At 39.7% G+C, this 26,358-nt stretch overlaps 1 protein-coding gene and 1 long non-coding RNA gene across 3 annotated transcripts in view; one reads left to right on the plus strand and one right to left on the minus strand.

The window, feature by feature from the left end:
- Nucleotides 1-47: 47 nt before the first annotated feature.
- On the minus strand, nucleotides 48-4,064 carry mrps18a (mitochondrial ribosomal protein S18A). Its single transcript, XM_042503413.2, has 6 exons — nucleotides 3,873-4,064; nucleotides 2,802-2,833; nucleotides 2,056-2,160; nucleotides 1,839-1,962; nucleotides 652-724; nucleotides 48-550 (listed from the first exon to the last, which is right to left on the minus strand). The coding sequence occupies exons 1-6, from the start codon at nucleotides 4,018-4,020 to the stop codon at nucleotides 406-408; spliced, it is 627 nt and encodes a 208-aa protein (XP_042359347.1). The 5' UTR covers nucleotides 4,021-4,064; the 3' UTR covers nucleotides 48-405.
- A 2,012-nt stretch (nucleotides 4,065-6,076) lies between these two features.
- LOC148186820 (uncharacterized) overlaps nucleotides 6,077-26,358 on the plus strand; it is a 38,090-nt gene continuing 17,808 nt past the window's right edge. For both annotated transcript variants that reach the window (XR_015779127.1, XR_015779128.1), the window contains exon 1: nucleotides 6,077-6,427. This is a non-coding gene — a long non-coding RNA (uncharacterized LOC148186820). The remainder of the gene's footprint in view (nucleotides 6,428-26,358) is intronic.

Consider the following 26,358-nt stretch of genomic DNA (forward strand, 5'->3'; position numbering starts at 1 on the left):
TGTTCTCAAATACTGTACCCATACAGTAAACATGTTGAGAGGCGGAGTAAACACACGCACTTTATTTGCACATCTGTGTTGCCTTGACTATACACAGCGAACATACCACCTACTTTGAAACTGTGACACTGACCCAGTTGTTACCCACATTCGGTCGTCAGAGAGCTCACTTCAAGGGCTTTTGGAAAACCAGCGGAAACAGAATGGATGGCTGTGTGTGGAGCTGAGCATGCTGCATTAAAAGGGTGACGCAGCTTAATAAACATAAGGTCGCATAAATACAGATGGATGAAGCTTTTAAGCCCTTTTCCCAGGGCGGTTATGACACTTGAGATTGCATCCTTGTAGAAAAAGGGCCCACCCAGTCTCGTCCAGTTGCTACCGATTCGTCTGGCTTTCTGTCCGTCAATGTTTTATATAAAGAGGCTTGACACCGTAACGCACATTGTTCATCAGTAGCGGGTGGCCAACAGCCATGCGCTTCTTAGACCATTTTAGTCCCCTTTTGTAGATGGGTTTCACCGAGTCAATGGACCAGCGAGTCAGGTATCTGTACGACAGAAAATCATTGCTGGTTTCAATCGTACTGGGAACAGTGCCAACCATAGATAATGGCGAGAAACACACATATAAGAGACACACATGCATTACCTGTTGAGTTGTGGTTTGGGCTTCTTTGGGACGTGGCCCTCTGGGAGTTTGGGTCTGTGGTCAGGGAGCAGACCTTTAACACAAACAGTAAAGTCAGACTCATGCGCTGTGTTGACGCACAAGAACAGTTTAACTATTTACTTTAACCGGCCTTTTTGTCTGTTTTCAACGTTACTCTGTCACATTTTGTTGATTCTACTCGCTCAAATGGCATTCTGTTTCTCACAAATTTAATAAGGTGGTGAGTAAACTGGGGTTATGTACACAAGTTGTACATAAATTTGGGAATTTATTGGAAAAATGTATGAGGTAAAAGAAAAAAGTAAGAAAGAGGTGGGGATACATAAGATTTACTTCTACCTTTTCCTTTTTGGGCGCTGTACTTTTGTTTGTTTATTAATGTTTTAATTTTTGGTCTGAAATAAGGCTATTCATTCATTAATATACTCAAATGTGAGTTAATTGCATTTCAATTTAAGCCCTGAAAAATCAATTATACCCAGTATCAGGACAGGCAGATAGAATTTGGTGTCAGTATTCTGTTATAAATATTTGATTTTGAGATTTAAGCAGGATAAACAGGTACAACTTTATATTATCCTGACAGAGTCAGATTCAATACCAAAGTCCGTATATGAATTAATTGGCTTATCTAAAACACTGAACTGTATTTGAAATTAGTGAATGTGTAACTTAATGTAACCAGTGTTAAACAGATAATGAGGGAGAGGCTGGTTTGAGTTTCGGTCGGACAAAGTTTTATATGCTGCGAGTGGAACAAAAAAAAAGATTCACGGATGTATCAGGATTTTATTTTTTTCCAAACTTTTTAAAGCCTGAATCAATATATTTCAAATTCAGAGGTGGAAATACATTGTAGCTTTTATTGTGGTAGACGATGAGTAATGTGACATCATATCCATTTCAAGAAAAGTGAAGTTGGAGTGAGAAAACATGATGTGCATTATGTTTGGAAGTATGTCTCGTAATACACACACTGTAGAAGTAAATGATTCAGCTCTTTCCCATGGTCTAGTGTTAAAAAAGCAAACAAATCCAAAAACATTTTAGTACAGAATCGCAATACGCTAAATTGCAATACATATTGAATTAGCAGCCAAGCATCGTGACAGCAGCGATCCAAGCTCTATTAAATACTCAAACAAGGGTGAGGCAGTAACACTGACCTGCTCTGTGAGCCATCTGAACACATGCAGTAATCTTGCGATGTTCCTCAGTACAGAGACCAGTGATTCTCCGAGGCAACATCCCTCCGTCTGACCTGATGAACTGACTGAGCAACAAAACGTCCTGGAAAAAAAAACAATAAAAAAAACCAGAAACAATAAAAGCTGATACCCTTTCTATAATATTCATTTGGTCATTATATGTCTGTGGATTTACCGTGTAGTTGTATTTGTGCTGCAGGTTCCATCTGTAGATCGGACACTTAGCTGCAGGGTTTGGAGGCTGTGGTGCTGCTGGGACTTCCACAATTTTTCCTTCAATCTGACAAACAGTTAGTGTAACAATAAGTTATGGCAGGTTGTGTGTCCGTGCCATAACTTAAATAAAGTAATGGCAGAAGATAAAGCGTCCTCTCTCCCACCGCCCTGTCTAACTGTTGGTCAGAGGCGGGTCACTGCAGGTCAAAGAAGCGTTTGCTGCATCTCCTCACATGTGACAGAATCTCTCCTTTGGAAAACAAATTAATTTAAGCTTCTGTGCTCTGTGTTGCAATGATGTAATCTCGACACCAGTGAAATGTCAAGTGATGGGTAAAATTGCGACATAGATATCAGATAATCGCAAACATATTTGAACCTGACAGGCCCTGCTATAAAATATAAAAAAAAAATATGAACTGCACATAAATCAGCTATTTTTTATGGTGGATCATTGTAAAATTGTATGTATTTTACATTCACATTATAACAAGGCAATATAATTCTCAATTTGGTTATAAATTACTTTCTGTAGTAAAAAGTTCAGAATTTATCAAAAATCTGCAATTAATTCCCTAAATTGTTTGTTTTGCTTATGACAAAAAAGTGATAAAGAAATATAGATCTAATATACATCTCTATATAGTTTCTATCAAAATCTAACCAAAAAATCATCAATTTCACATCACAGCCTGCATTACTTACCGTTGTTGTTGTACCCTCCTTCTTCTCCACCACTGAAACACAGAAATTGTACATTAAGCCTTAATCATAAACTTTTTTTTCCCCTTTACTGTGTTCCTAATATTTATACTTTAAAGTCAAGGTCACATCTATTCAGCACATTTAATAAACAACCAAGGTTGAGTTAAGTGCTATACAAAAATACTGAATAAATAATAAATACAAACACATAAAATGCATTATAAAATGCACAAGTAAAAACAAGCATACCAAAACAATTAATCAAATACAAATATGAGGAATGAACAGCTCAAAATATGTCAAAGGCCAACGAGAAGAAGTGGCTCTTGAGCAGTGACTTAAAATTCTCCAGAGTCTGGGCTGATCTTATATGAAGTGGTAAATTGTTCGACAGTTTTGGAGATGCCACTGCAAAAGCTCGATTTAAGCTGTTATTGTGCCAAATGATCCATTCATTATTTACAATCAGCCAGTTAATAAAAGCAAGTTTGAATTTCCAACTCTTGCACCAATAAAAAATCAAAATCAAAATCAAATCATATATATTTATATATATATATATACACACACACATCACATTGTATTTCCACGCAGTCATCTAACAATGACTAGTATCTTTATTGAGTTAAAGATGTTTAGGATTGTTTACTATAAAATATAATCTAAGAGTGTGTTGAACATTAACCACATATTTAAGGACATTTAAAGTCAGTAGTAGGAGGCAAAAAACAAAACAAAACACAGAAACAAACTACGATACACACTGTTTAAAGAGTGTTTCTTTAAATGTGTCATTTTGCTCTAAAGGTGATGTAGAGACAGGATGTCAACAGGGAAGACTGTCTCAGTGGACGCATGGCTTTTGGTAAGAGCTGCTATCAACGGCAGTTTGTCAATTCTACTGTTGCACTTGTAATAAAGTGAGTCATTATTTAATTTAACTAGTAAATAGTTGTTTAAAAGATGAAATCATTTTGCAAAGATGGCTCTTTATCAACGTCCGTTAGCATGCTAACATTAGCTAGCTACCATCGGTGAGCTAAAATCTGAACTTTTACGGTTAAATCTCACCCTGGCGGATCCCTCGACTCTGGATGGTCAAAGCCGATAGCTGTGGGACATTTATACTCGGTTGAATCTTCACATTGGAGCATGTGGCACCTAATTTTAAGCCCGCAAACGAGGTCCACACAGACCTCAACATATTGCGGGCTGCCATGTTTAATTCCTGACCTTCGTGTCTTCCTGTATGAAAATCTCGCGAGAATTAAAACAGCGACAGCTACGGTGAAGACCTCTTACTACACCTTTCTTTCTTTCTTTCTTTCCACATATATAGCTTAAACAATTATATTCAAACTTTAATTTGGATTTTAATTTAAATATTGACTGCTTATTTAGATACTTAAGTCTGTTTCATAGTTTTACCGCTCTCAACATCATTATATTATTTTTAACATATTTATTTATTATTTTACTTTGTGCTGTTATCCTTTCATTTACCTCTTATTCGCATTTTGAGTTTTTTTTTTTTAATTTAACAATTACATAACATAGAATGTGAAGGAATGTGAATGAGAAATGAAAAAAAAACCCTCCAGGTTAAGTATAAAATATTTTATAATAATATTTACTGTTTTCTTGGCATATTACAGGAAATAATTACAGCTATATGTACTGGCTGTAATCTTTGACATTGGTGTGGATCACACAAGTCCACAAATCAACTTAAATTGCCCCCGTGTCTGTGTATGACATGTGTTTGTGTTTTATGAACTGGCTTGATAAAAATGGTTACATGGCCAACAGGAAATTCCATAAATATATTTATAGCTACTCTTTTGATCCTTCATCAAACATTTTTGCTTCAAAGTGAGCCAAATTCTCGCTTAAATCTGATTAATCTAATAAACCACAACATTATGATTGCTGCACAATATCAAAATGAAATTAAACACAAGGGGGACAGCAATAAACACACAGCATTCTAAAAGTATTTGTCCTATTTAAGACAAGGGAGAAACACAGGGAAAGGTGATAGTGACATCCACATCAAAGTGCGAGAGATCAGTGTAAAATTTAAAAGTATTTGTCTGCAAGGACCATAACGTGCGAGGGCAGGGGAAAATAAATACATGATAAAACTGCAGCATATAACTGTCTTTCATCGTTGTGTTTCTTTCATAAGATGCTTTCATAACAAAGACGGGGCCCCAGCTCCTGCCTCTATTCATACTGCGCTCATCAGATGAAAGTATGAGAGGCTCCTAGAGGAGCAGTGTAGGAACATGCCAAACTTTTGTTGCAGAAACTTGAGGATACAGGTAGACTCTCCACGGCAAGATAAAGAGACTTAGATGAGATAAAGAGTTTGATGAATGATAGTGTTATCATGAGAACACTATGCCATTGTCCTGCAATGTTTTTGTTTACTATTTTTCTGGATCTAGCTCACGGCTTCATCTGTTTGCATAAAGGAAGACTTAATCTGAGCCCTAAGCCATTTCTACCTAGTTTTAGTTCGCCTGGACTTTTTGTGTAATAATGCATTTAAAACCTCAGTCTCTCAATGCACAATGAAGTTATTTCATCTTTTTTTTCAGGACAACCTGGGCTATCAAAATATTAAGGCTGCAGTGATGTCACTTAAATGCACAGATAGTTATGAGACCATAAACACAAAAGAAAAAACAAGACGGAAATTTAATTGTACAGATCTTTAATTATAAGTCACCCAAAAGTATTATGCACAAGCTTTTTTGCTGTAGAAAACCTTTCTCCTAAGTATTGGGAATCAGAGAGTGAAAAAAATAAACATTAAAACTATTATAGTTCAAAAAATAGACACACTTTCAAAACAAAGTCCCTTCATTTTTTGTTTAGCAGTTGTTTGTGTATCCCATCATCTGTGCCATTCTGCAAAGCAGCTCCTCTCTGTGATGCTGCAGAGGGCCACATCACACTCCTGACACCTCAGAGAGGGGCCTGATTCTCCTGCCTGCTCTGCCTGCAGTCAACACAGAGCTTACATCCATATGAAGCCCTGCTGCCTGTTACACTGTCTCTTTATTTACCCGTGTCTCATTATTATTATTATTATTATTATTATTATTATTATTATTATTATTATTATTATTATTATTATTATTATTATTATTAGCAGTAGTAGTTTTAGTATTAGTATTATTAGTATTATAGGGGCTACCAGCTACCATCTAATGCAAGAGGCGCTACCAATAACACAGAGCGATAGATACAGTAGGATTTGGCCAATCACAGTGCAGTTTGCTTCAGATGACGTATGACAGTGAAACCGGATACAACGCGTCGGACGGTCTTCCGATTGGACGACAAAACCAAAACAAACCTCTGACCTGACGGAACTATGGGAAACCAATATGGCGTTTAGCATACATGCTAATATACTTTTATCACCGAAATATGATTAAAATATGGACGGAAGACACCCAATATCGGATCTATCATCACGGATTTGTTGAACAACGTCCCGTAAAAACACCCAAGGGCTGTTTCCAGGGCTGAATACGAGGCTTATAGGAGAGCTACGATGCATCGGAGACATCCCCGTGAAAGGCACAGCCGGGAGCTTCACACTGCCGAAAAAAGTAAGACGATCTGCGGTCGCAGAGTTAGACACTTTACATAAAATGGGACTCAGTTTAGTTACCGGCGAGTACGCCGAGCTAAAGCCGAGGCAGGTTGCAACAATAGATCTGCAGAAGTCCTCACTTCGACACAGTAAAATACAGTTATGGGGGATCTTCTATAAAGACACACATTTATCTTTTATCCTGTTTAAGAATTGAAGGCAGGTTGGTGCATTTTCCCTCCTGAAAATGTTTTTTAAAAAACTTTTCCACAAGGTCATCTGAATCAGGGCAGTTAGTGCAGTGGTTCCCAACTGGTGGGTCGTGGTCCAAAAGTGGGTCAAGGGTCCATTCTGAACAGAGCACAAGTGACTCGTGATTGAACCTGTCAAATTTGTTAAAAAAAACAAAAACAAAAACAAAACAAAAAAAACACAGCTCCTTGTAAAGTGTTACCTGGCACAGAACTTTTATTTTGAAGTGCTGTTTCTGTTAATTCTTGAAATATGTCTTATTCTTTTGTGTTTTTTGGACAACATGCTGTTTACATTTGGTGAGATAAAATTGAACATGTGGTAATTTATCTCATGCGTAAACTTGAACTGATGACTAAGGGAAATTTTGAACCTTGTGGCTGGACCATTTGGGAACCACTGTCTTACTGTTTTTCATGGGAGAGTTTTGCTCATCTAATGATAACGTATTTGTATTGGAACCCTATAACCCCGAACCCCATATATAAACATATTTGTTTATTGCTGAAAAGGCATTCGTTTGTTATTAATCGAGAAAGCATTTTTTCATTGTAAATGCTCTTGTGAGTTTTTGTTTTTCTTTGTAAATATTTCTTTATTTAAAGTAGTTGGGAACTGGTTCTCAGGCTTCTTCCTGACCAGTGGAAATCTTGAGAATCACTACTGCCACAAGTAGACATAATGGTAGAAAGGAAGCTGTGATTACATAAAGTTTGTCCACATAATGTGAAGATTGCAACATCTGTGACATTTAAAAGCCCAGTGTGTAGGATTTAGGGGGATATACTGGCAGAAAATACTTACATTAATTATATTTTCTTTATGTATTATTACCAGAAAATAAGAATTGTTATTTTTTGTTAGCTTAGATTGAGCTTCTTATAGTGAGCATGTCTTCATCTACAGAGATGGCCATGTTGCACCGCCATGTTTCCACAGCCAAACACTGGCTCCAGATAGGGCCATTTGCATTATTACATCTACCTCTGTATTTAGCAACACGTTTTCATCCTAAGTTGTCACATATTGTCGCTTTGTAGTGGACTTCCATGTCTACATATTACGCTCTAGATATCCTTCTGAATCTGCTATTTACGTTCTGGGATGCCGCTAGTGTGATGTCAGCACAAACACATGGTGGGATTACACATTATGCAATTATGTTAAGGCAACACAAGCACATGGCAACCAACGCCAGGACGTCAACAAACACACATGCTGCCATGGATGGTTAGGCAAATGAGGCACACGGTAAGGTGCAGAAAAAAACATCATATTCAGACTGGTAGTGAAAACCCATTAAAGTCTGAGGTTTGTTGGATTACGTTGTTACTTTTGGTGTTAAAACATGACGCCATCCAGTGGTGTATAATGCGTACATGATCGGTTCCGTCCAGCTGCGTTCTTGACTGACACCAACCGTCTGTGTATCATGACGCTCTGGCAGGTGCTGTCCAGCAGCGTATAATAAAACTGCAAACAGTTCTGTCAGGCCACATTCTCACCTGATGACGTCCAGCGGTGTGTCATGCAGATGCAAAAGATGGCTTTTGGTGTCGGGATCTTACGCTGAAAGCACTGCATGGAGATATTTGACAACTTCTAAATGAGAACAAGCTGTAGTTCCGGTATCGATTTATGTCACCTGGGCTGCTTATTTTAGAGAGGATGAGACCTCTGTGGATAATTCTGGTCCTGGTGAATTCTACAATTCTACAATTCTACAATTTCATATAGCAGATGCTTTTATCCAAAGTGACGTACAACACAAGCAAGAATTTAGACTTAAGGAAAAAAACCCTTAGTAAGTGCAAAAAGTGCTTCAGGTGTGATTGGTCACAGGTATTGCCGTCTAGTGGCAGAAGAAGTGCCGCACAGCCCCCCCCACCCCCCTTTTTTTTTTTTGAAACCAAAGTAATAACCAGTAGCGATCTCAGCATCTGAGATTCAACAATCTCAGTATCACTACTTACGATGACAGTCAACATACAACATCACACAACTTTGTCAGTGCTAGATAATGGTGAAAACATCTGGATGTTAAGTTATTAGACAAAAAAGGTGAGAACACACCTAGCATGTGATGAAACAGCTGCCCGTCTCCATTGTGCCAAACAGCATAAGAGAAACAGTGATTTGTAACTTGCAGTTGCTTAATTTGGTGTTTTTAACCATTTTAATCCCTGTGTCCATTTGTTTTGGAGCGAGAGAGACCTCTGCACATAATTCGGCTCACGTTTAAAATCTCCCGAACAAAGAACACTGAAGGAATCCTAGCTTAGAAAAATCTCAGTTGGTTGTGATTTGCAATCCTCAGTGCTAGACGCCACTAAACCGTACACACTTCACCTTTGAAACTGTTCTTGTAACAATTTTCTAAGCACAATCACCCTTATGGTTGTTGGTTTCATGGCCAAAAAAATGTGAACAATCTCTCAAATGCCATCTAAACTGTGGAGCTTAAAAGCTTCACACTGAGATGCAAATAGACTTCTGTGTTCATCCCGTCTACGGAGCAGAGAGTAGATAGATAGAGATTACCGTCACCCTGCCGCCACAAAGGAAGCATTGTGTCAGTGATCAGGTCCCTCCGTCAAGGACACTTAAGCAGTCACATTCCTTGAGAGAAGCCCAAAAAATGGCATTTAAAGTGTCTGGCCACCTCCTCACAGGCTTTGATATTCAAATGAAACATGGCCCTGTACAAACAGGCGCCTCAGCTGAGGAAGAGGGGGGAGAGTAAATCAGATAGGATTTCCCTCAGATGAAAAGAGCTCGTCTGACATTCTCACAGCGAGTGCTGAGGGACGCTGAAGCAATGTTGGTTCGATGTCATGGTGGGAAGTTATTGCTGTGTGGAAAAGGTTAGAGTTTTCACCCCCGCTTCCTTGGACAAACTGCTAAAACGCAGCATGGAACGAGCCAGAGAGCCAAGAGCAGAGCGAAGATGAGTGGGCATGGTCACATCACACAAAAACAAACCCCGCCGCATTCCACTTTTATTGTCACACTGGTCAGTTTGTTTTGCCTTTAATGTTTTGGTGAAGACAGAAGGGCCCCCGGCGATCGCTGCTGCTGAAGAGTCTAAACACAAAAAGACCTCCGAGAGGGTCATAACAGCAACACCGTGGGATCGTAGAAGTCGAGGCGGTACCTTTTAATCAGAATCACTGAATTACACAATCTGACTGTTGTGGCGCGGCTTCCTAATGCCTCTCTCCGCTGAGTTTCCTTAGGTGAAGATTTCTCTCAGTGAGAGCCAAAAGTTTTCGACAGAACGTCTCATTCCCATGCAGATGGAATGTGTGGATTTGCTGCCATCCAAATTGATGGGCACAGTCTGGTATGCAATTAAGGCATAGCTGTCACTAAGAGGCTTTCCTGGGTGATTAACTTGTAAGGGCTGTTGCATCCAAGGAAGTCAACTGAACACAATTAGCCTATTTCAAGGGAATGAGTTTAGTTAAAGGCCCCCACTGCTTGTAAGATGAGGTGAGAGGTAAGACGCTTGCCAAAGCAGACAACTGGAAACAAGAGACGCAGGTTTCGTCAAACCAGGGGCTGGAGCTCACGGTCTAGAGAAGTGTCACGTAGCCACATCTTTACAGAACTGTGGAGCACTAGAGAAAGGTCTGGAATCACCGTATTACTATTGGCAGTAGGGGAAAAAACACTCTGGCTTGTTTTTGTTTCGCTAAACGTATTACAATCGTCCCGGGCAAGGCTTAGTCCCAACAAGTTTTCATCCCAAGTCGTAACATTTTTACACATTGCAATGGACTTCCAAGTCCACATATTACGATCTAGGTATCCTTCTCCGCCTGTTCTTTGCGCTCCGGGATGCTGCTACCATAATGTCAACACAAGCACATGGTGGAACCCAACACAAGCCCATTTTACACAGAGATTGTACTACAGAGCCACAGTGAAGTAACTTTTCTATGCCGTCTATGCATTTTTACACAGAACTAAACAACGGCAGCATCATGTCACTCTAGTGTGGTTTTTAGACAGCATGCAGGCATCACAGAAGTAAAAGAGACATGGCAAGCGTTACATTAACATGACCTCTTTTGGACATACCATACGTGTCGGTAGCACTTTATAAACAATAACAATGACATAATATGGCAATAATTACCATCTCTACCATCTATGTGGCAGCTGATCTCGTCTGCTGCTTGGAGGGTAAGGAACTTCCGCACCTCTTTGTTTTCCCATTTGTAGACATTTACAGACACTGTTTTTCTTTGAATTAGCCTCTAAATTTTATTTTGAAATCTCCTGCGGTGGGTGACACACATAACACATCCTCAAAATGTTACACCCATGTTGCTCAAGATCCCGTCCTGCCAGCTTTCCCTTTCATAAAGACATCATTTTGGGGCTGTTACTACCTCTGATGCTGGCTCAAAGGCGCAAGAACTCTGTCCACCCAGTCTGCGATCATAGCTTTTATTCAGAAGAGTGAGGCGACATATCGGCTTGAAATTCCTGCCTTAAAAAGACAATGAAAATGGACAACGACGGGGCTAACAATTAAAATCACACGGCTAATGTTATGGTTCTTAACATGTTTAATGACAAAATTGAGCTGTTTTGGTTGGAGCAGTCTGAGATTAGAGCCCCAGTGCAAAAAGTAACGCATTGAGGTATTGTTTGACTGGAGACATTTCCAAAGATGTGGCAAATCAATTCCAAATGGCTGTGTCAGAAAACAAATCAAAATTGGGCATGAAAGTCCTGCGAGATGGAGTCTGTGTTTTTTCAAGCTGCGTTCACAAGTTGTTTTATTCATTGTAGATCTTTACAACAATTTACAGAAAGAACAAAGCAGGCTGCCCTATTGCATGATTTAAACCTTTCAAAACTTTCCATTTTCATTGTGGAAGTTGTTAGCTCAGATGTTGTTGTTTCCCTTCACAAAGTGGATTTCAAAAACAGCAAAACCTAGACATTGGAAGGGAGGGAGAGTGCGGATTTCAAGAAACTCAAGCAAGTTTAGTTGCCTACGATATAGCACCTAGAAACACCATAACCTGAATGACTGAATCTGCACCAACCATGCCGGCCAAAAAAGTCAGCCAGTGGTAGGCTTATAGCCAAAGTCTAAGTCTATGTGGTCAGTCAAACTAGGTCTAGGGTGACATGCCATACGTGTTTGCGGCTCTGATGTTAAGCTTTCTTGCAAATGACTTGAATCTTCATCCATCCGAGTATCAACGAGCTCCCCCGCCTCTTCTTTTTCTCAGCCCCTCTCACTCTCTACCCTTCCGGCACTTACTTGGGTTTACGTGCGAAATGGCACTGGCTTCTTCAGCAAACTCGCTGCTCTTTGAAGAGGCTCTTATCCCAGTTTTTTTTTCTCCACTTGGCCATCTGAGAGTGCCAGCTTCTATCCTCTCTCTCACACACATACTCAGCCTGCCCGTAAATCCACATACACACACTCTACATGCTTCTGTGTTTCTTGTATTATGTATGACAGCAGCCCTTAGATTTACTACAGTTTTCATGCAGGTTGCATTGCCTAAGATACAATAGCTCCTTGATTCGTGAGTGTTCCTCTTCAAATGTTTGAAAACATTTCGGACCCTTTACGTTTTTCTTTTCCTTTGGTTGAGTTGCGTTCATCACCCCCAGCGGCTAAGGAAGTTGAACCAGAGGATCGAAACTCTGAGCTTGAATTCTTTCCTCGCCATCTGTTTTTTCAGGAAAGAATCATGTTTCACCAAAACAGCAACAAAAAATGTAATCTGTGATTCATATAAGCTCCGAATGATGTTTTAATGTGACACACGGCCGTTTCACGCTGTGCTGATTTGTGCGGTGCTGCCCAGATTAGTTTCCCACCATGGCTGCCTCTGCTCTTAACTTCCTACTTGTGCATGTTGCCATGACGCCTGCAGCGGCATTCTCACATACACCAGATGGTTTCCAGTCAACAGCAGTCCTTTTTTACTAAAGGGCTATCTGCAAGTGATCATGTGACTTATAAGGTGACCTTTTATATTAAAAAAGTTGTGATTTTTCTTCTTTGTTTGCTTGAAGTATAATATAGGCATGGATTTTTAAGGGGCATTCACATCAGGGGCCTGGGCCTGGATCCGAGTACACTTGACCCAACGTCCAGTTTGTTTGGTGAGTGTGAACACTGTGTACCAAACTCAGGCATGGTACGCCGATCTGTGCCCTCGTCCACTTCAAAAGGTGGTCTTGAGTACGATTCATGTGTGAATGGGTGAATGTGACTGTATAGTTAAAAAGACTAGACGTCGCTAAGTGCAGGTCCATGTACCATTTATACAGTATCAGGTCTGAACATCAACTGTACCAAAACCAGAAGTGGACAACTATTTAACAAGACTACAAACAGCTTTATCTGATCTCAATTTTATACTGATGCCACTACATCAGATGGCAATGCAGCCTGCCGAGGACAGACCCAAAGCTGGCTCCGCAGCTACCTTTGACCTGTAGTTGGAGGGCCGGTCCTCTGCACCTGACAGCAGCAGCACATCCTCCCGTCTGATGACGGCATCACAGTAAAGCACATTCACACATTGAGCAGATACAAAGCAATATTGCCTTTCATTTGGAGTTGATGAACTTCAGTCAAATATTTACTCTCCTTTTAGCTCAGTTTTGGTTTCCACCAACTCCTAAAGAGAAATATGTGGTTCTTTGGCTGCTCCACTCAGCTTTTATTTGCTCCTGCCTGCTGTGACAGAAAATGAAAAACAATGAGCTAAAAAATTCCAATCAGGATATTTTATTTGTGTTCATCCCTATGATCATGACCCCTTTGATATTACACATAGTCATTTGATCCACTGTTAATACAAAAATATCTCTTAGAGCAGCTTCAGTCATATTTACTATCATTTCTGTAGGAGAGGCCTGCTTTGCGCTATGATAGTTTTGGCTAACCTAAAAGGGAAAGTCCACCCCAAATCAAAAATACACATTTTTCTCTCTTACCTGTAGTGCTTCTTAACAATCTAGATTGTTTCGGTTTGAATTTTCGAGTGTTTGAGATGTCAGCGGTGGAGATCCAGAAATCATGACCCGGTTACTCAAGATAATCCACAGACCTTGTTGTGAGCAGTTTGTAGGAACTATTTTCTTTCTGCCACACTACATCTGCTCAGCTCAAGTTACAGCTTAGCTGTTAACGTCCTACTGATTTTTTCCTACTTTTTTCATCACAGTCACGCTGCTTATCGCAGTGTGTGCCTTTCTGTCACGTCAAACTCCATCGACGAATCTGTCAGTGTACGTCAATGTTGCTTTACTTATCTACATTACGAAACACAGTTACTAAAATGTGGTTTTTCAATGAATGTACACAATACAGAATGGGATTTGTAGGATTTGGGGTACTTTCTACTTTTACTGGACAACATATCAGAGGGGAATATTGTACTTTTAACTTCACTACATTCTTCTTTTCTTTTTAGAAATTTGAGGTTTTCAGATTTTTAAAATAATTTTGTGCTGGTGTTCTTTCTTTTCTTTTTTATAATTGCGAGTTTTTCGGGGTGTTTTTTTCTTTTATTGAGGCGAGGGGGGTGGGGGGTGAGGTTAAACATTTGTCTGCTTTGGGTATTTTTACTTTTAAAACTGAGAGAAAATTTCCTGATTTACTTTTAATAAGTACCATTTTCAATGTAGGACTTTTATTTCTAACAGAGTATTTTCAACAGGGTAGTAATAGTACGTTTACCTGAGCAATGGATCATACTTCTTCCACCACTGGTAGAATATTTTAAAGTTGATATTTTATTAAAATAATGGTGCTTGAAGGACATTTGTATATTGAATTCACCAGTGGATAGTAATGCTTGGTTTGTCATAAGGTCATGAGTTGTGTGAGAAAACCTTTACGTTCAACATATGATGTTTTCTCTCACAGAGGAGAGAAAGTGAGAACAGCAGAGATCTGCGCTCCTTTATGTGAACCACACCTGGCTTGTAAAGAAACCCGATGTTACACAAGGTCACTCCAGCAACCTCATTAGTGTGTCTCCTTTTCTTGACTGAAACTGGGTGAATGCATTGAATGGTATAGGCTGCACAGAGTTGGAGACAGGTGGAGCCCAGCAGGGGGCAGTGGTGATTGTTGGGTGCAGCTTCGCTCAACTAAAACTCTATGAATGCCTCCAACATCCTGCAGACAGTCGCCCTGCAGCAGCAGCCAGAGACCTTGAGGATTAAATAATAAAACACATTCAACTGGATGTTCTCAAGGGCGCTAGACACTGTTTTCACAATAATCTGCCAATTTGGTTTAATTATTACATTACACTACATATACATTACAACAGGGCAGAGAGGGAGGAAGTCATCACCTTTAAAAATAAAAGGAACATTAGAAATGACGCCTTCTACCAGGCGGTAAAGATGTCCATTTACGGTAATGTAGTTATAAAACAGAAAGAAAACATCACATTTACCAACCATGTATTGTTATCATGCTTGTATCAAGTTTAATATGATTTTTTTTAATTTAATACTTTATTGTATTTTATATTTTTGATTAATTCTTATTTCCATACCTCTTATTTCTAGTTCTATAATTCTCTGTGTTTGGAATCAGAGCGACTGAATCAATTACAATGTCCTACTGGAGATTAATAAAGTATTACTGATTCATATAATGATTTACCATAAAAAGTCAAATCAATTGTTTGGTAGAACATGTTTAAAAAAAGAAAAGATTTGACCCTCATTAAATATTTATTTTTTGCATAAAGGTACATAAATCTGCTCAGCAACACCTCTAAAATTACAACCTCAGGTCTGATGTGACCTTTTTTTTGTTCCTTAATGTCTGTCAGACACGAACTGAAAAGACAAACTATATAAAGACACAGCGACATCCAGTGGACTTTTTTAGCATAGCATACCTAAACCGCTAGAGAACCGATAGAGGTAGCTCAGTCGAGTTGAGTTCAGTATATTTTCATTAAGATATAGTGACTTAAAATGGGCTCTAACAAAAGGTTGAGCAGGATGTAATGACGTTTTTGTCAGAGCAGAGTTTTCAGACCTACCAACCCCCTTCTTCCACCACAGAGACATGTTATGTGGGCTCCCCGATGGGGTACATGATCTTTGTCCCTTGTTCTCTTCCTTCCTCCATTGGGGGTCATTCATGGAAACAACTTGAGACAGTCTTTTTTCTTACTTTTACTACCCTCTTTTTTGTTGTATTTTTAACACCATGTCCAATACGTCTTATTCCCTGAATGAGAAAACCTTTCTTTGTGTGTGTGTGTGTGTGTGTGTGTGTGTGTGTGTGTGTGTGTCCAGTCTGCCTTTTGCCACGGTGAGAAGTAGTAGTACAGTCAACGGCAATCAGTCAAGAGTTTCTCCAGTCTTTATGCATCAGGCTTAATTAGGAGACATTTTCTCAACACAAAGAGACATGATGCAACAAAAGAGTGGACGCTGAAAAGAGGCAAACCTGAAGTCCTTCCATCTCCCATTCACTCGTATGTATAAGGACTGTGCAGTCAAACACAAGGCAAACTCTCCAGTAAAATTCCATGGCTGGCCAACACAGTCAGAGAGGAAGAGTGACTTTTTCCGAGAGCTGCTTTGTCATCGAGCGGACGCGCACTCACTCAAGTTTAATTCTTTCCATTCACACCATATAGTAACATTTAAAGGAATGTTTTATACCCTTAACCTCGCTATGAAGGATTTATGGTCAAATCTTATTAATTTACAGGTGCCTTGTTTCAGTTTTCAGTCACTATAAATCGGATTACCTTCCCCGACTGACTGCTTTGAAGGTATAGTTTGGGATTTTTGAAGTGTGGCCCTTTAAGATACTGATGGGTAGTCAATGTATTACATGCATTCGCTGGCGGTTGGCATGTTCCCGGTTTGTAGAGACAGACAGGGCACACGCCTCACAGGGTTTGCTATCAAACTGTATTTTAGCCACTTTAAAAAAGGTCTACCTAATAAATTAATATGTCTAAGTGGATGTTAAATGTAGAGAATTTTCGCCGCTTTACCTCGCCGTCAAACAGCCTTTTCCTTTGGCACTACATTTCTCATCCGCTGCCGGTCAGCCGTTTGGGTCATAAAGTGCTGTTAGCGGCTGTTACACGATCCAACTGAAACGAAACTTCACGTTAAAAACACTCTCAATACAGCGTCCACTTACACTGAATTTGTGTTTTTTAGATAGACTTTTTTAAAAGTAACTAAAATACGTTTTGAGATTAACCACAACGCTAGCTACTGTATGTAATTCACCAACTATACATTTGTCATACTGCCCACTTCAAAAATCTCAAACTATCACTTACACCTGTTTGAATCCTACGTCCATTCCAATGGACATAACTTTTATAGGGTATCTAGATCTATGATTACTTTCATCTGACTCCACCTTAATACACAGATTTATTTGATGAGATGTCTAAAAGCCAATAACAGTTTTCCACATCATCTTAAAAGGACCGCAGTGGAGCCACGTCCCCTTTTTTGACAAGCATGGCTGACCGTGAAGAGAGGAGGGCCTTTAAATCATCCTAATAAAGTACATCATTTGTCTTTAAATTGTGTTTAAAGTATGTGATTTTATGTTCCATATACATGTAAAAAAGCAATATTAAAGATTTACAGCTTTTACCCACCTGCCACATCCAACCGGAATGTGGCTGGATGGCGACAGATGAGATCGCGCTCAGACAGAACCAGTGGCGTTGTTATTTTACACTGGTGGACAGCCGGATGGCAAGGAGCATGTCCACATGCATGACTTTGTTGCCTCATCCCAACCATCGTGATGGTCTGCGTTGGTTGGCATGTGTTGTTGTGTAAACATTAGGACCGTGCTGCTTCACCCCACCATGTGTGTTTGTTGACATCACAGTAATGGCGCTGCGGAGCGTAAACAGCTGACGCAGGAAGATATCTAAAACGTCATAAGTAGACACAGGTCACTGACAGAGCGGCACCATGTGACAAGTTTGGATGAGAATGTGCTGAATTTTCAGACATCTCTTTAACAATCTTAGGAAAAAGTCATTTTGAGCCAAATGGCATCACGTGACAAACCCAGAAGTTGTAGCCAAATTTAGTGGTTTGGCCACTATGTCACATTGGCTTCAAAATGTGCTGTTGAACCTACATCATGAAAGAGACGTCTGTAACTCATTGAATGCAGGGAAGGTGATTGGCAAGTCACAGAAACAACTCAGCAGTATATTTGACAGTGCTGTACGCAGGAAAGCCAAACATATAATTGCAGATGCCTCACATCCATCATTCTCAGAGTTTGAGCTGCTCCTGTCTGGCAGTCGATTTAAAGTCACAAAAACCAGTCGGAACATTTATAAGAAGTCCTCTATTCCTTGTGCCATACAGGCAATATACAGAAACTAAACCTACCTGCCAATTTTCCCTGTTATATTTCGTGTATTGTACATTTGTGCATTTTTGATGGTGTGCTGTGTTATGTGTCTGTATGTACCTTGATCAAAACCAAAGACAAATCTACTGAGGTGGACAAGAAAATCTATCTATCTTTAAATGTTTTAATCGCTGTTGCAGTGTTATTACACACTGGCAGACAGCCGGATGGCCCCTGCCAGTGAAAACGTGACTGTATGGAACCTGTCCCATGCACGTGAAACGCAGCAGGACCGCGTCAGGTTGAAACGCTGCTGTTAACGACGTAATTTGCGGAGTGCAAGGGCGCTTTATAAGGTGTGTGGGAGGAGAGATGGATGGGTCGAACAAACTCATACTTTGATGGGGGAGTCTACACCAACCCATGTGCCCCCTTCCCCTTATCCAAACTATCCACGACTTTGTCACCTAAATCTAACCATCAGTGCCAGCATGTGTGTTTGTTGACATCTCAGCGTTGCCTAAACAAAACCATGTGCAGTTTTATCCTACCATGTGCATTTGTTGACATCATAGTAGTGGCATCCTGGGACCTAAAGAGAAAACACAGAAAGTAACTAAAATGTAATATTTAGACGCAGAGGTCGACTGCAATTTGTGATGATTTGGGATGAGAACGTGGCCTGGTCATACCTGACCAAGTAAGGCCATAGAAGCAAAACCCCGGAGTGTATCTTCTCAGATTGAGCAGGTATGTTTTACTATTTATGAATTCATCTTTGAATTTTTAAAAGGAAGAATGTGTTACTTGTTGAAAAGTTACATAATCTCGCTTTTATGGCTTAAAAAAAACCTGCCTTCTTTGATAAAACACTAGTATGGTCAGATGGATGCATTTGCATTGCAGACAGTGTGTCTAGAAAGTATGTGTGTGTTTTTTGTTATCTGTGCTGCACGCAGTAAACCAACATTGCACCATATTTGTCTCTAAATTTGAGACAAAGCTTGTATTCCTTGGACTAAACTGAAGTGATGATGATCTGCTGCGGATCACTCGTTTTTGTCTTCTAGTTGCAACACCCATATCTTCTGTGGTGTTGTAGATGAGCTTTGGATGAGCTGTTTAGTTCACAAGTTTCCAAACAGATGTTCTAAATTAAAAAATCCAGCTTTTTTACCGTACATATTTGTTATTAGTGTTGGATTACTATGAGGGTTTTTCCACTGGCACTGGTTCTGCAGACCAAATTGTCCTTGACACCTTGGTGTACTGCCATCTTGGTTCTTTTGTTTAATGTAAAGATGTCAAAGATGGATATAGATTTGAGTACCTTTTCTGTATAATATTTTATGATTAATTTTCTGCTTTATTCTCTTGTTAACAATGCAAGCAAAAATGTATTTTTTGTAGGAGGCCAGTTGTGTTTATTTGGTCGTAGAAAAGGGCTCAGCATTTAACATCTGGCTGACTTTAAAATAATACATTAATTCCCATAAAAGAAAGACAAGCAAGAAATAATGTCGAGGGAAAGAACTTGGAAAAGAAACAAGTCAACGTTATGATTAATAAATCCCTTACAGCTCACAAGAGTAACAGTGATTATTAAAGTAATCTTCTGGATCTCACTCAGCACTCGAGACCTGTAAATAGACACAGAGGACTTGCATCAGAGAGCTAAGAGGAACGTGTCAACTGTGTAAAACATTGTGAAAATCTAATTAGATCAGATTGGATCACACTTTTCGCCTTTAACCCACGCTGTTGGCTGCTGAGATTCAGAGGGGTGGACTTCCTTTCCCCCTGCTGAAATACTTGTTTAAGAAAACCTGTCCCACTGGCAAGAGCCAATTTACAAATGTGGGATGTTTTCTCTTTGTTGTGGTGAGTACAATGATCCCAAGCACCGGCAGCTCACAAGGGACCTTCATGGGCTGTGATGGCGTAGAGAAAGAAAAGGATTAAAGAGGAGAGTGAACAGCGAGGCAACACAGAAACACAGTGAAGCACCGGGAGGAACAAACACAAAGTCCTCTCAGCTGATTTAAGTCTTCTCATGTTTGATAAACACCCTGTTGTCAGAGTCTCCCCATATGCTCATACATGAACAAAATAAGCACAAAAGCATCAAAGACTCTGGTCCCTCATGTCCCCTACATTAGATCAGTGTCTCATGTGCTCTTTCATGTTTTTGACCCCACAGCTGTTTGAGCGATGGAGGACTTTTACCTGGGTTTTTTCTAACAAGGGTAATCAGGGTAATCTTTTCATTAAAAGTAATGTAATTCATATGGATATGAGCGAAGAGTTCGAAGAGCGCGTTATGAAAGTATGATGGCGTTAATATCGTGGTGTCTCTACTGGAAGAACTGGACTGAATCATTCACGTAGAAAACTAGACCAAGATAAAGGTCCTATTTGAATGATCTTTAGCACATGATCTGAAATGCATGGCAAAGGTGCATTTAGGGTGGTTCCAACTCCACTTTTGCTTGTGATATGGCACATAATCTGGGTGCAAAGTAAGATTCCAGTGGCAAAGGGGTTGTATTTAGTCCCCTGACTCAACCAATCAAAGTGTCATCTCCCATTCTCTTTAAAAGCTGCGTCCATTCATGCATTCATGGCATCAGCTCTCTTAAAGGGGACACACTCACCTGATGACAAATTGAGTTTTCAGAACAGGAGACCTTATTTATTCAGTGAAACAAACAACAAAATGTCTGATCAGTGTGATTAATGTGTATTCCTCCCACAGAAAAAAACAGAGGCTGTCCTTAAAATAGCATTAAAATACTGTGCCATTGACTTTAAATACGGTTTTGTTTGGTCAGTGGCTTTATGCTGCCTCGAAATAACAATACCACCATTTTAAGACCTTCACGCCAATGGGCACACAGATTGGCATGAACACATTTACTACTTAAATGGTGTGAGCGCTGGCCGTGACAATGTCAACTGCATCAGCTTTAAACTAGCAAAGACAGTTAGGCTGCCCCGAGGGTCGCTTTGCACCGAGTGTGAGGTAGTCTATAGCCATGCTCAAGGCTCTTTGGTAAATTGAAATGTATTTCTGTTGCGCCTTTCTAGTCCTTCGGCCATGCAAAGCACTTTTTTGCCACATTCACACACATATTCATGGCTGAGGCTGCCATACAAGGTGCTCCTGCTTATCAGCTAAACATTCATACACACTCACACACCACTGGCACAGCCATTTGAGGCAATTTGGTGTTCACTATCATGCCCAGCGGTACTTGTACATGCAGACTGGAGGAGGCAGGGTTCAAACGACTTATCCTCCAATTAATTGATGACCTGCTCTACCTCTGAGACTTTGTGAGGCTATATTAGAGCAAAATGCTAACATGCTGACGTTAAGCAGTTATGTTTATCATCTTTTAGCATATAAGCATGCCAACATTTGCAACTTTGATCTAACCATAAAATGCATCTGAGGCTGAGAGAGTTGTTGTTAGTTTTACTGGTCATAAAAGTATAACACAAATGTAAATTTTGACCTAATCGTGGCACAATAGGAAATGTCAGGGGACAACAAGCAGTAGGATTCATCATCTGGTGATCATGAATATATGTACAACATTGGATCAGTGGATCACCAGTGTTTGTAGGATTCAACATCTGGAGACCATGAGTGTCTGTACAAAATTACATAAAAATCTATCTGAAAGTGGATATTTCAGTCTGAAATAAAGTGATGGATCTACTGACAGGTGAACACCTGACGGCAAATATGACAAAATTTTAAAAAGGCAAAAATATTAACATAGATTTTGCATTGAATCAGTATTTCTGGTTTGAACAATACCCTACTTTCATAATCAAATCTCAGGCTGACCTCATATTCTGTATTCAGGAAGGCTTTTCCTGAAAATTGGCCTCCGGCTGCATCTGGATCACGTCAGGGCTTCACTCCCTACATGAACTTTGAGACGTGTTTCCATTTTCAAACAGAGATAGCTCATATCACACTAATCGCCAGACAAAACCGCACTCTGACAGATTTATATATCTCAACCAAAAGCTTATTATATGAAACAAAGTTTTATCATAGATTCTTTTCAGCAGTAAATATCCATTTGGTGCCATACAACTTGTTTTCGTCCTCCTGAAGCACATGTCATTGGTTTATCTCACTCACACAGTGGCGCACATACATGTACAGTACATGTTTCCATGACACTGATTGAGGAACTCTTCTTACGCTGACTACTCCACCTGTTAGAAGTTAAGGAGCTTTATCTGTTGTTGTTCGGTATGATTCAATAACTACTGGAGCTCATCTACTGCTGATCCTCAGGAAATCTGCAGATATTTGATCTGAGGAAGATCTCTTTGAAAGTTCAAAAAGAACATGTGTCTGTGCTGCACACGGAGCCAAAAATTAAATGAAAGCTGGACAAAAGCCATGCCACTAATAGCTTTAAAATACAGTAATAAGATACATGTATGCACTTTTTTTTATAAAGCACATTTAAAGGTCGCTCATTAATATATGTATTGATCTTTTTAACTTAAGGAAGTTACTGGTCTCAGCCAAGGAATAGTCTAGAACACAAACCCTATAAAACAGCAAACTGTTGCTTCCACATTTGTACAGATAAAACAAACAAGATATGACTTGTTAATGACTGATCTTTAAAGGTCCCGGTGAGAGGATTTTCTTACCTTTAGATGCAGGCAAGAAAAAAAATGATGTTATTGTTTTTAGTTTTTAGGCACCAATCGTGGGTGTTTTGTAGTGACCATCACTGTTTTTGCAACAGCTTTTTGGGTATCAAACATGAGTGTTATGTAGCGACCCATCACCATTTGTCCAGCGGCTTTTTGCACACAAAATGTGTGTGTTTTATTGCCACTATTGTTCCAGCACCTTTTTGGGTAAAAAACATAGGTGTTTTTTAGTGACCCTTTACTATTTTTCCAGCAGCCTCTTTGGACACCAAACAGGTGTTTTGTAGTGACCAATCACTGCTTTTCCAGCAGATTTTTGGACACCAAACAGGTGTTTTGTAGAGACCTGTCACTGTTTTTTTGCAGCTTTTCAGGAATAAAAAGTTTGTTTTTAAGAAGGCATCAATACTTTTCTCGTAGAGGTGGTGGCATGAAAAGCATTCGTTTTTTTACTGAGCTAATTCTGCGTTTCCAGCAGGGATTGTGCCCCCAAACCAGGTATTTTAAGCCAAAACACAATCTTTTTCTAACCATAACCAAGTGGTTTTTGTGCCTAAACCTAAACCATGTTAGGCACAGCATTGTTGAAATGTTGAGTTTTAATGTATCCGCTACAACATAAACAATGTTAAAATGTAATGTATCTGCGGTTTGCAAAACAATGTCAACATCTTTGACGACTATATCAAGTGTTTATGATTAACCATGCTTTGCACCTATTGCACATGCTTGGTCCAGGAGACTTCTTAACCAGCGCAGAATAATCATCCGCTGCAATTTGACAGTATGATCACTACATGGACTTCATATGTATCCCAGTCCAAAAAGCTGCCTCCCTGCAGCAGAAATGTGGCTCTGATTATTGGAGCTGTATGTTGAATAAGTTGCAGGGTAAACCTGGGGAGGCACAGTAATGTGAAACAGATATACTGCATCTTTAACACAATAGGCCACACTTACAAGGAAGACATACCTTTGTCATCATCCAGAAAATCATGTTAAACTCTTGCGCTCTGGGCTGTGAACGCTGCTGTTCAAATCCAGATTGCAGACAACAGTCTCTGAGGACACAGACAGTATTACCTGCCTGCTGAATGGGATTCTTTTCCCTGAAGTAATATCTGCTTAGCCCGAGGCAACGGAGCATTCACTGACAGGAGGTATAGAGTTTGCATGCCACTAGTAATAGGATAGTCCAACATCATTAAGCTCATGCACTGTCAAAATATTTGCAACTCTGTTACAAGTAAGTGAAGGCTCCACAGTAACTTTGGTGGGATTTACTGTTTTTTTACTGCAAATATTTGGACAGTTTCATTCCTCAGCTATAACAGATCCTGTATGAAAAGTTGTTTTACTGTCCCAGCAAGTTTCATCTGGAACAAAAAAAACAGCAGAACTTTAATATATCCACGGTTAATGACATTTTCTTCATTTTGAATATTAAATACTGTGTTATGTTGTATTTTATAATCAGAGAACTGATCTAGAGAGACTGTCACTCCTCAGGCATATGTTTTAGATTTTAATTTGCAAGTCTATATATAATGTTCAAATAGATGGAGCTGATTGTGGTGTTGTCACTGACAAACGTGACCACTCTAATCTTTTTATTTTATGAAACCCTTCGCGGCAGACATTGTCACATCAGTTGATAAATTCCAAATACTTGCTGACCTCACTTCACCAGTGATTTGTCCTTTAACTGCGAATGTTAATGAATATAAACCCAGATGTAAAACATCTGCCCTGGTCGCTCTGCTTTTGGTCACATTCAGTCCCACTACGATATCTGACAGGCTGTGTATTATGTTTTAAAGGATAGTTAGTGTTTATTTAACCTTGCATATGTCCCATGAATGTGGCTGTTGTGGCTGGATCATGCTAACTCTGCACTTGCTCGCTCTGTTGTAGAGATCGGGGCACGCTGCACAAGTCAGTAGTTGCTTGGAACAGCCATCATGTCTAACTGCATGAGGATTTGCATTCAGTTCAACTTCCACATTGTTTTGTTGACGCAAGATCTGTATTTGTACCATTTAGCGTGTTTTGGGCTAAAGAAGAAGTAGCAAAGAAATACCTGCAAGTGTCTGAATTGCAAGATGAAAATGACAAGATATATACTGTGTTTTTTTTCATTTATTAACACTACTGCTGACCGATCAGTTTAACCTGCCTCTGCATTTTCTTTTAGTTGATTTTAGGGAAAGTGAAACAAAAACCCTTTTTTTCAGAGATCTGGAAATAAAACTGTGATGAAGATCTTTCATTATGTCACATCTGCTTTTTAACACAAAATTAAACAAATGCAGCATGATCTTGCTCCAGTGTGTGATTTTAAGTCGCATGTCATGTTCTAAAAGCAAAAGTGGCGTGACGGGATTGACGTGTAACACAACAGCATTGGCCTCTAACATGAGATATAACATGCACGCTGGGCAGCGCTTTCTAAACAATATAAATGGCAAAGACAATCTCTTCCCTTCCCTGTTATATGGCAGCTGACCTCCCCCTCTACTCGGAGGGTAAGGAGCTCCCAGACCTCTTTGTCTCCCCAATTTACAGCAATTTCAGTTTGCTCTTTCTCCTCTTTGAGTTAGCTGCTGACTGCTTGCTTTGTTATTGAACTAAATGGATCCAATCCTGATATTGAAACTAGTCATTTTACAGAGGTTGTAAAACTAAAAAAAAACAACAAAAGGCATCCACTGATTTACAAATGTCTCTTTGGTGCTGTTCCTACCCTCGCTGCCGGCTTACAGAAGGAAAAACCCTCCACTCCACAATTGTACCTTTTATTCCAAATGCTAAGGCGGATAAACCTGCCTTAAACAGGCTGTGTAATATAGGCTAAAGTCTGCAGGATGAAAATGATGATAAGCATTGCAAATTTATTTGTTGTACAGCTGGGATCACTCTCATCCATGAACACTTCTAGTTTCCAAATTTGGCATCAACAGGTCCGTCTCGCTGCAGTGAAAGTTTTCCTCCTGTTGCCTTTCTGCCTCCATTCTGCATGTCTCCTCTTCCTCTTTGTGACGAAATGTAAAATGGCTATATATGGCAATAATCAATCATTGCATTTAGCATTTTGTGTTTAGTCCGAGCTTAGTTCAGTATAGCTGCAGTGAAAGTCAGCATCACACATAAAAAACGAACAGCCAGCAAAAAGCCCTGGATGCAATGGTGACTTGGGGAAAAGTGTTGGAGCCAAAGGAGGCTTTGGCAATCTACATTGATATACATTGTTTTGCGTGAGTTCTCGTTTACGGAGTTGGCAAGCACAAACCATAGCGCCACATTTACGGGAAATAAGCTTGGCTGAAATGAACCAGAATTTTCCTTTAATATGTACTCTACACAGCTCTGCATAGGATTCAACAGAAAGCTGTCCATCCAGGCACTAATTCTGTTGAACAAGACACAGACAACCTCTAACCTGACCATATACAGTATATAAAACTGGCCTCTGAACATTTCTCTGGGACTCGTGCCAGATTGCAATCACATCGACCGCCAATCAAACCAAAGACCCCAGGGGTCTGCCTTTTGAGGGGAGTGTTTGTTAGCAGTGTTTTTGCATTATCTTCAAATACATTCTCTTCAGACGCTGAAACAGAACAGCTTAC

Source organism: Plectropomus leopardus, chromosome 16 (genome assembly GCF_026936395.1).
Source record: "Plectropomus leopardus strain MGB_pleo_1.0 chromosome 16, ASM2693639v1, whole genome shotgun sequence".
NCBI lineage: Eukaryota > Metazoa > Chordata > Actinopteri > Perciformes > Serranidae > Plectropomus > Plectropomus leopardus.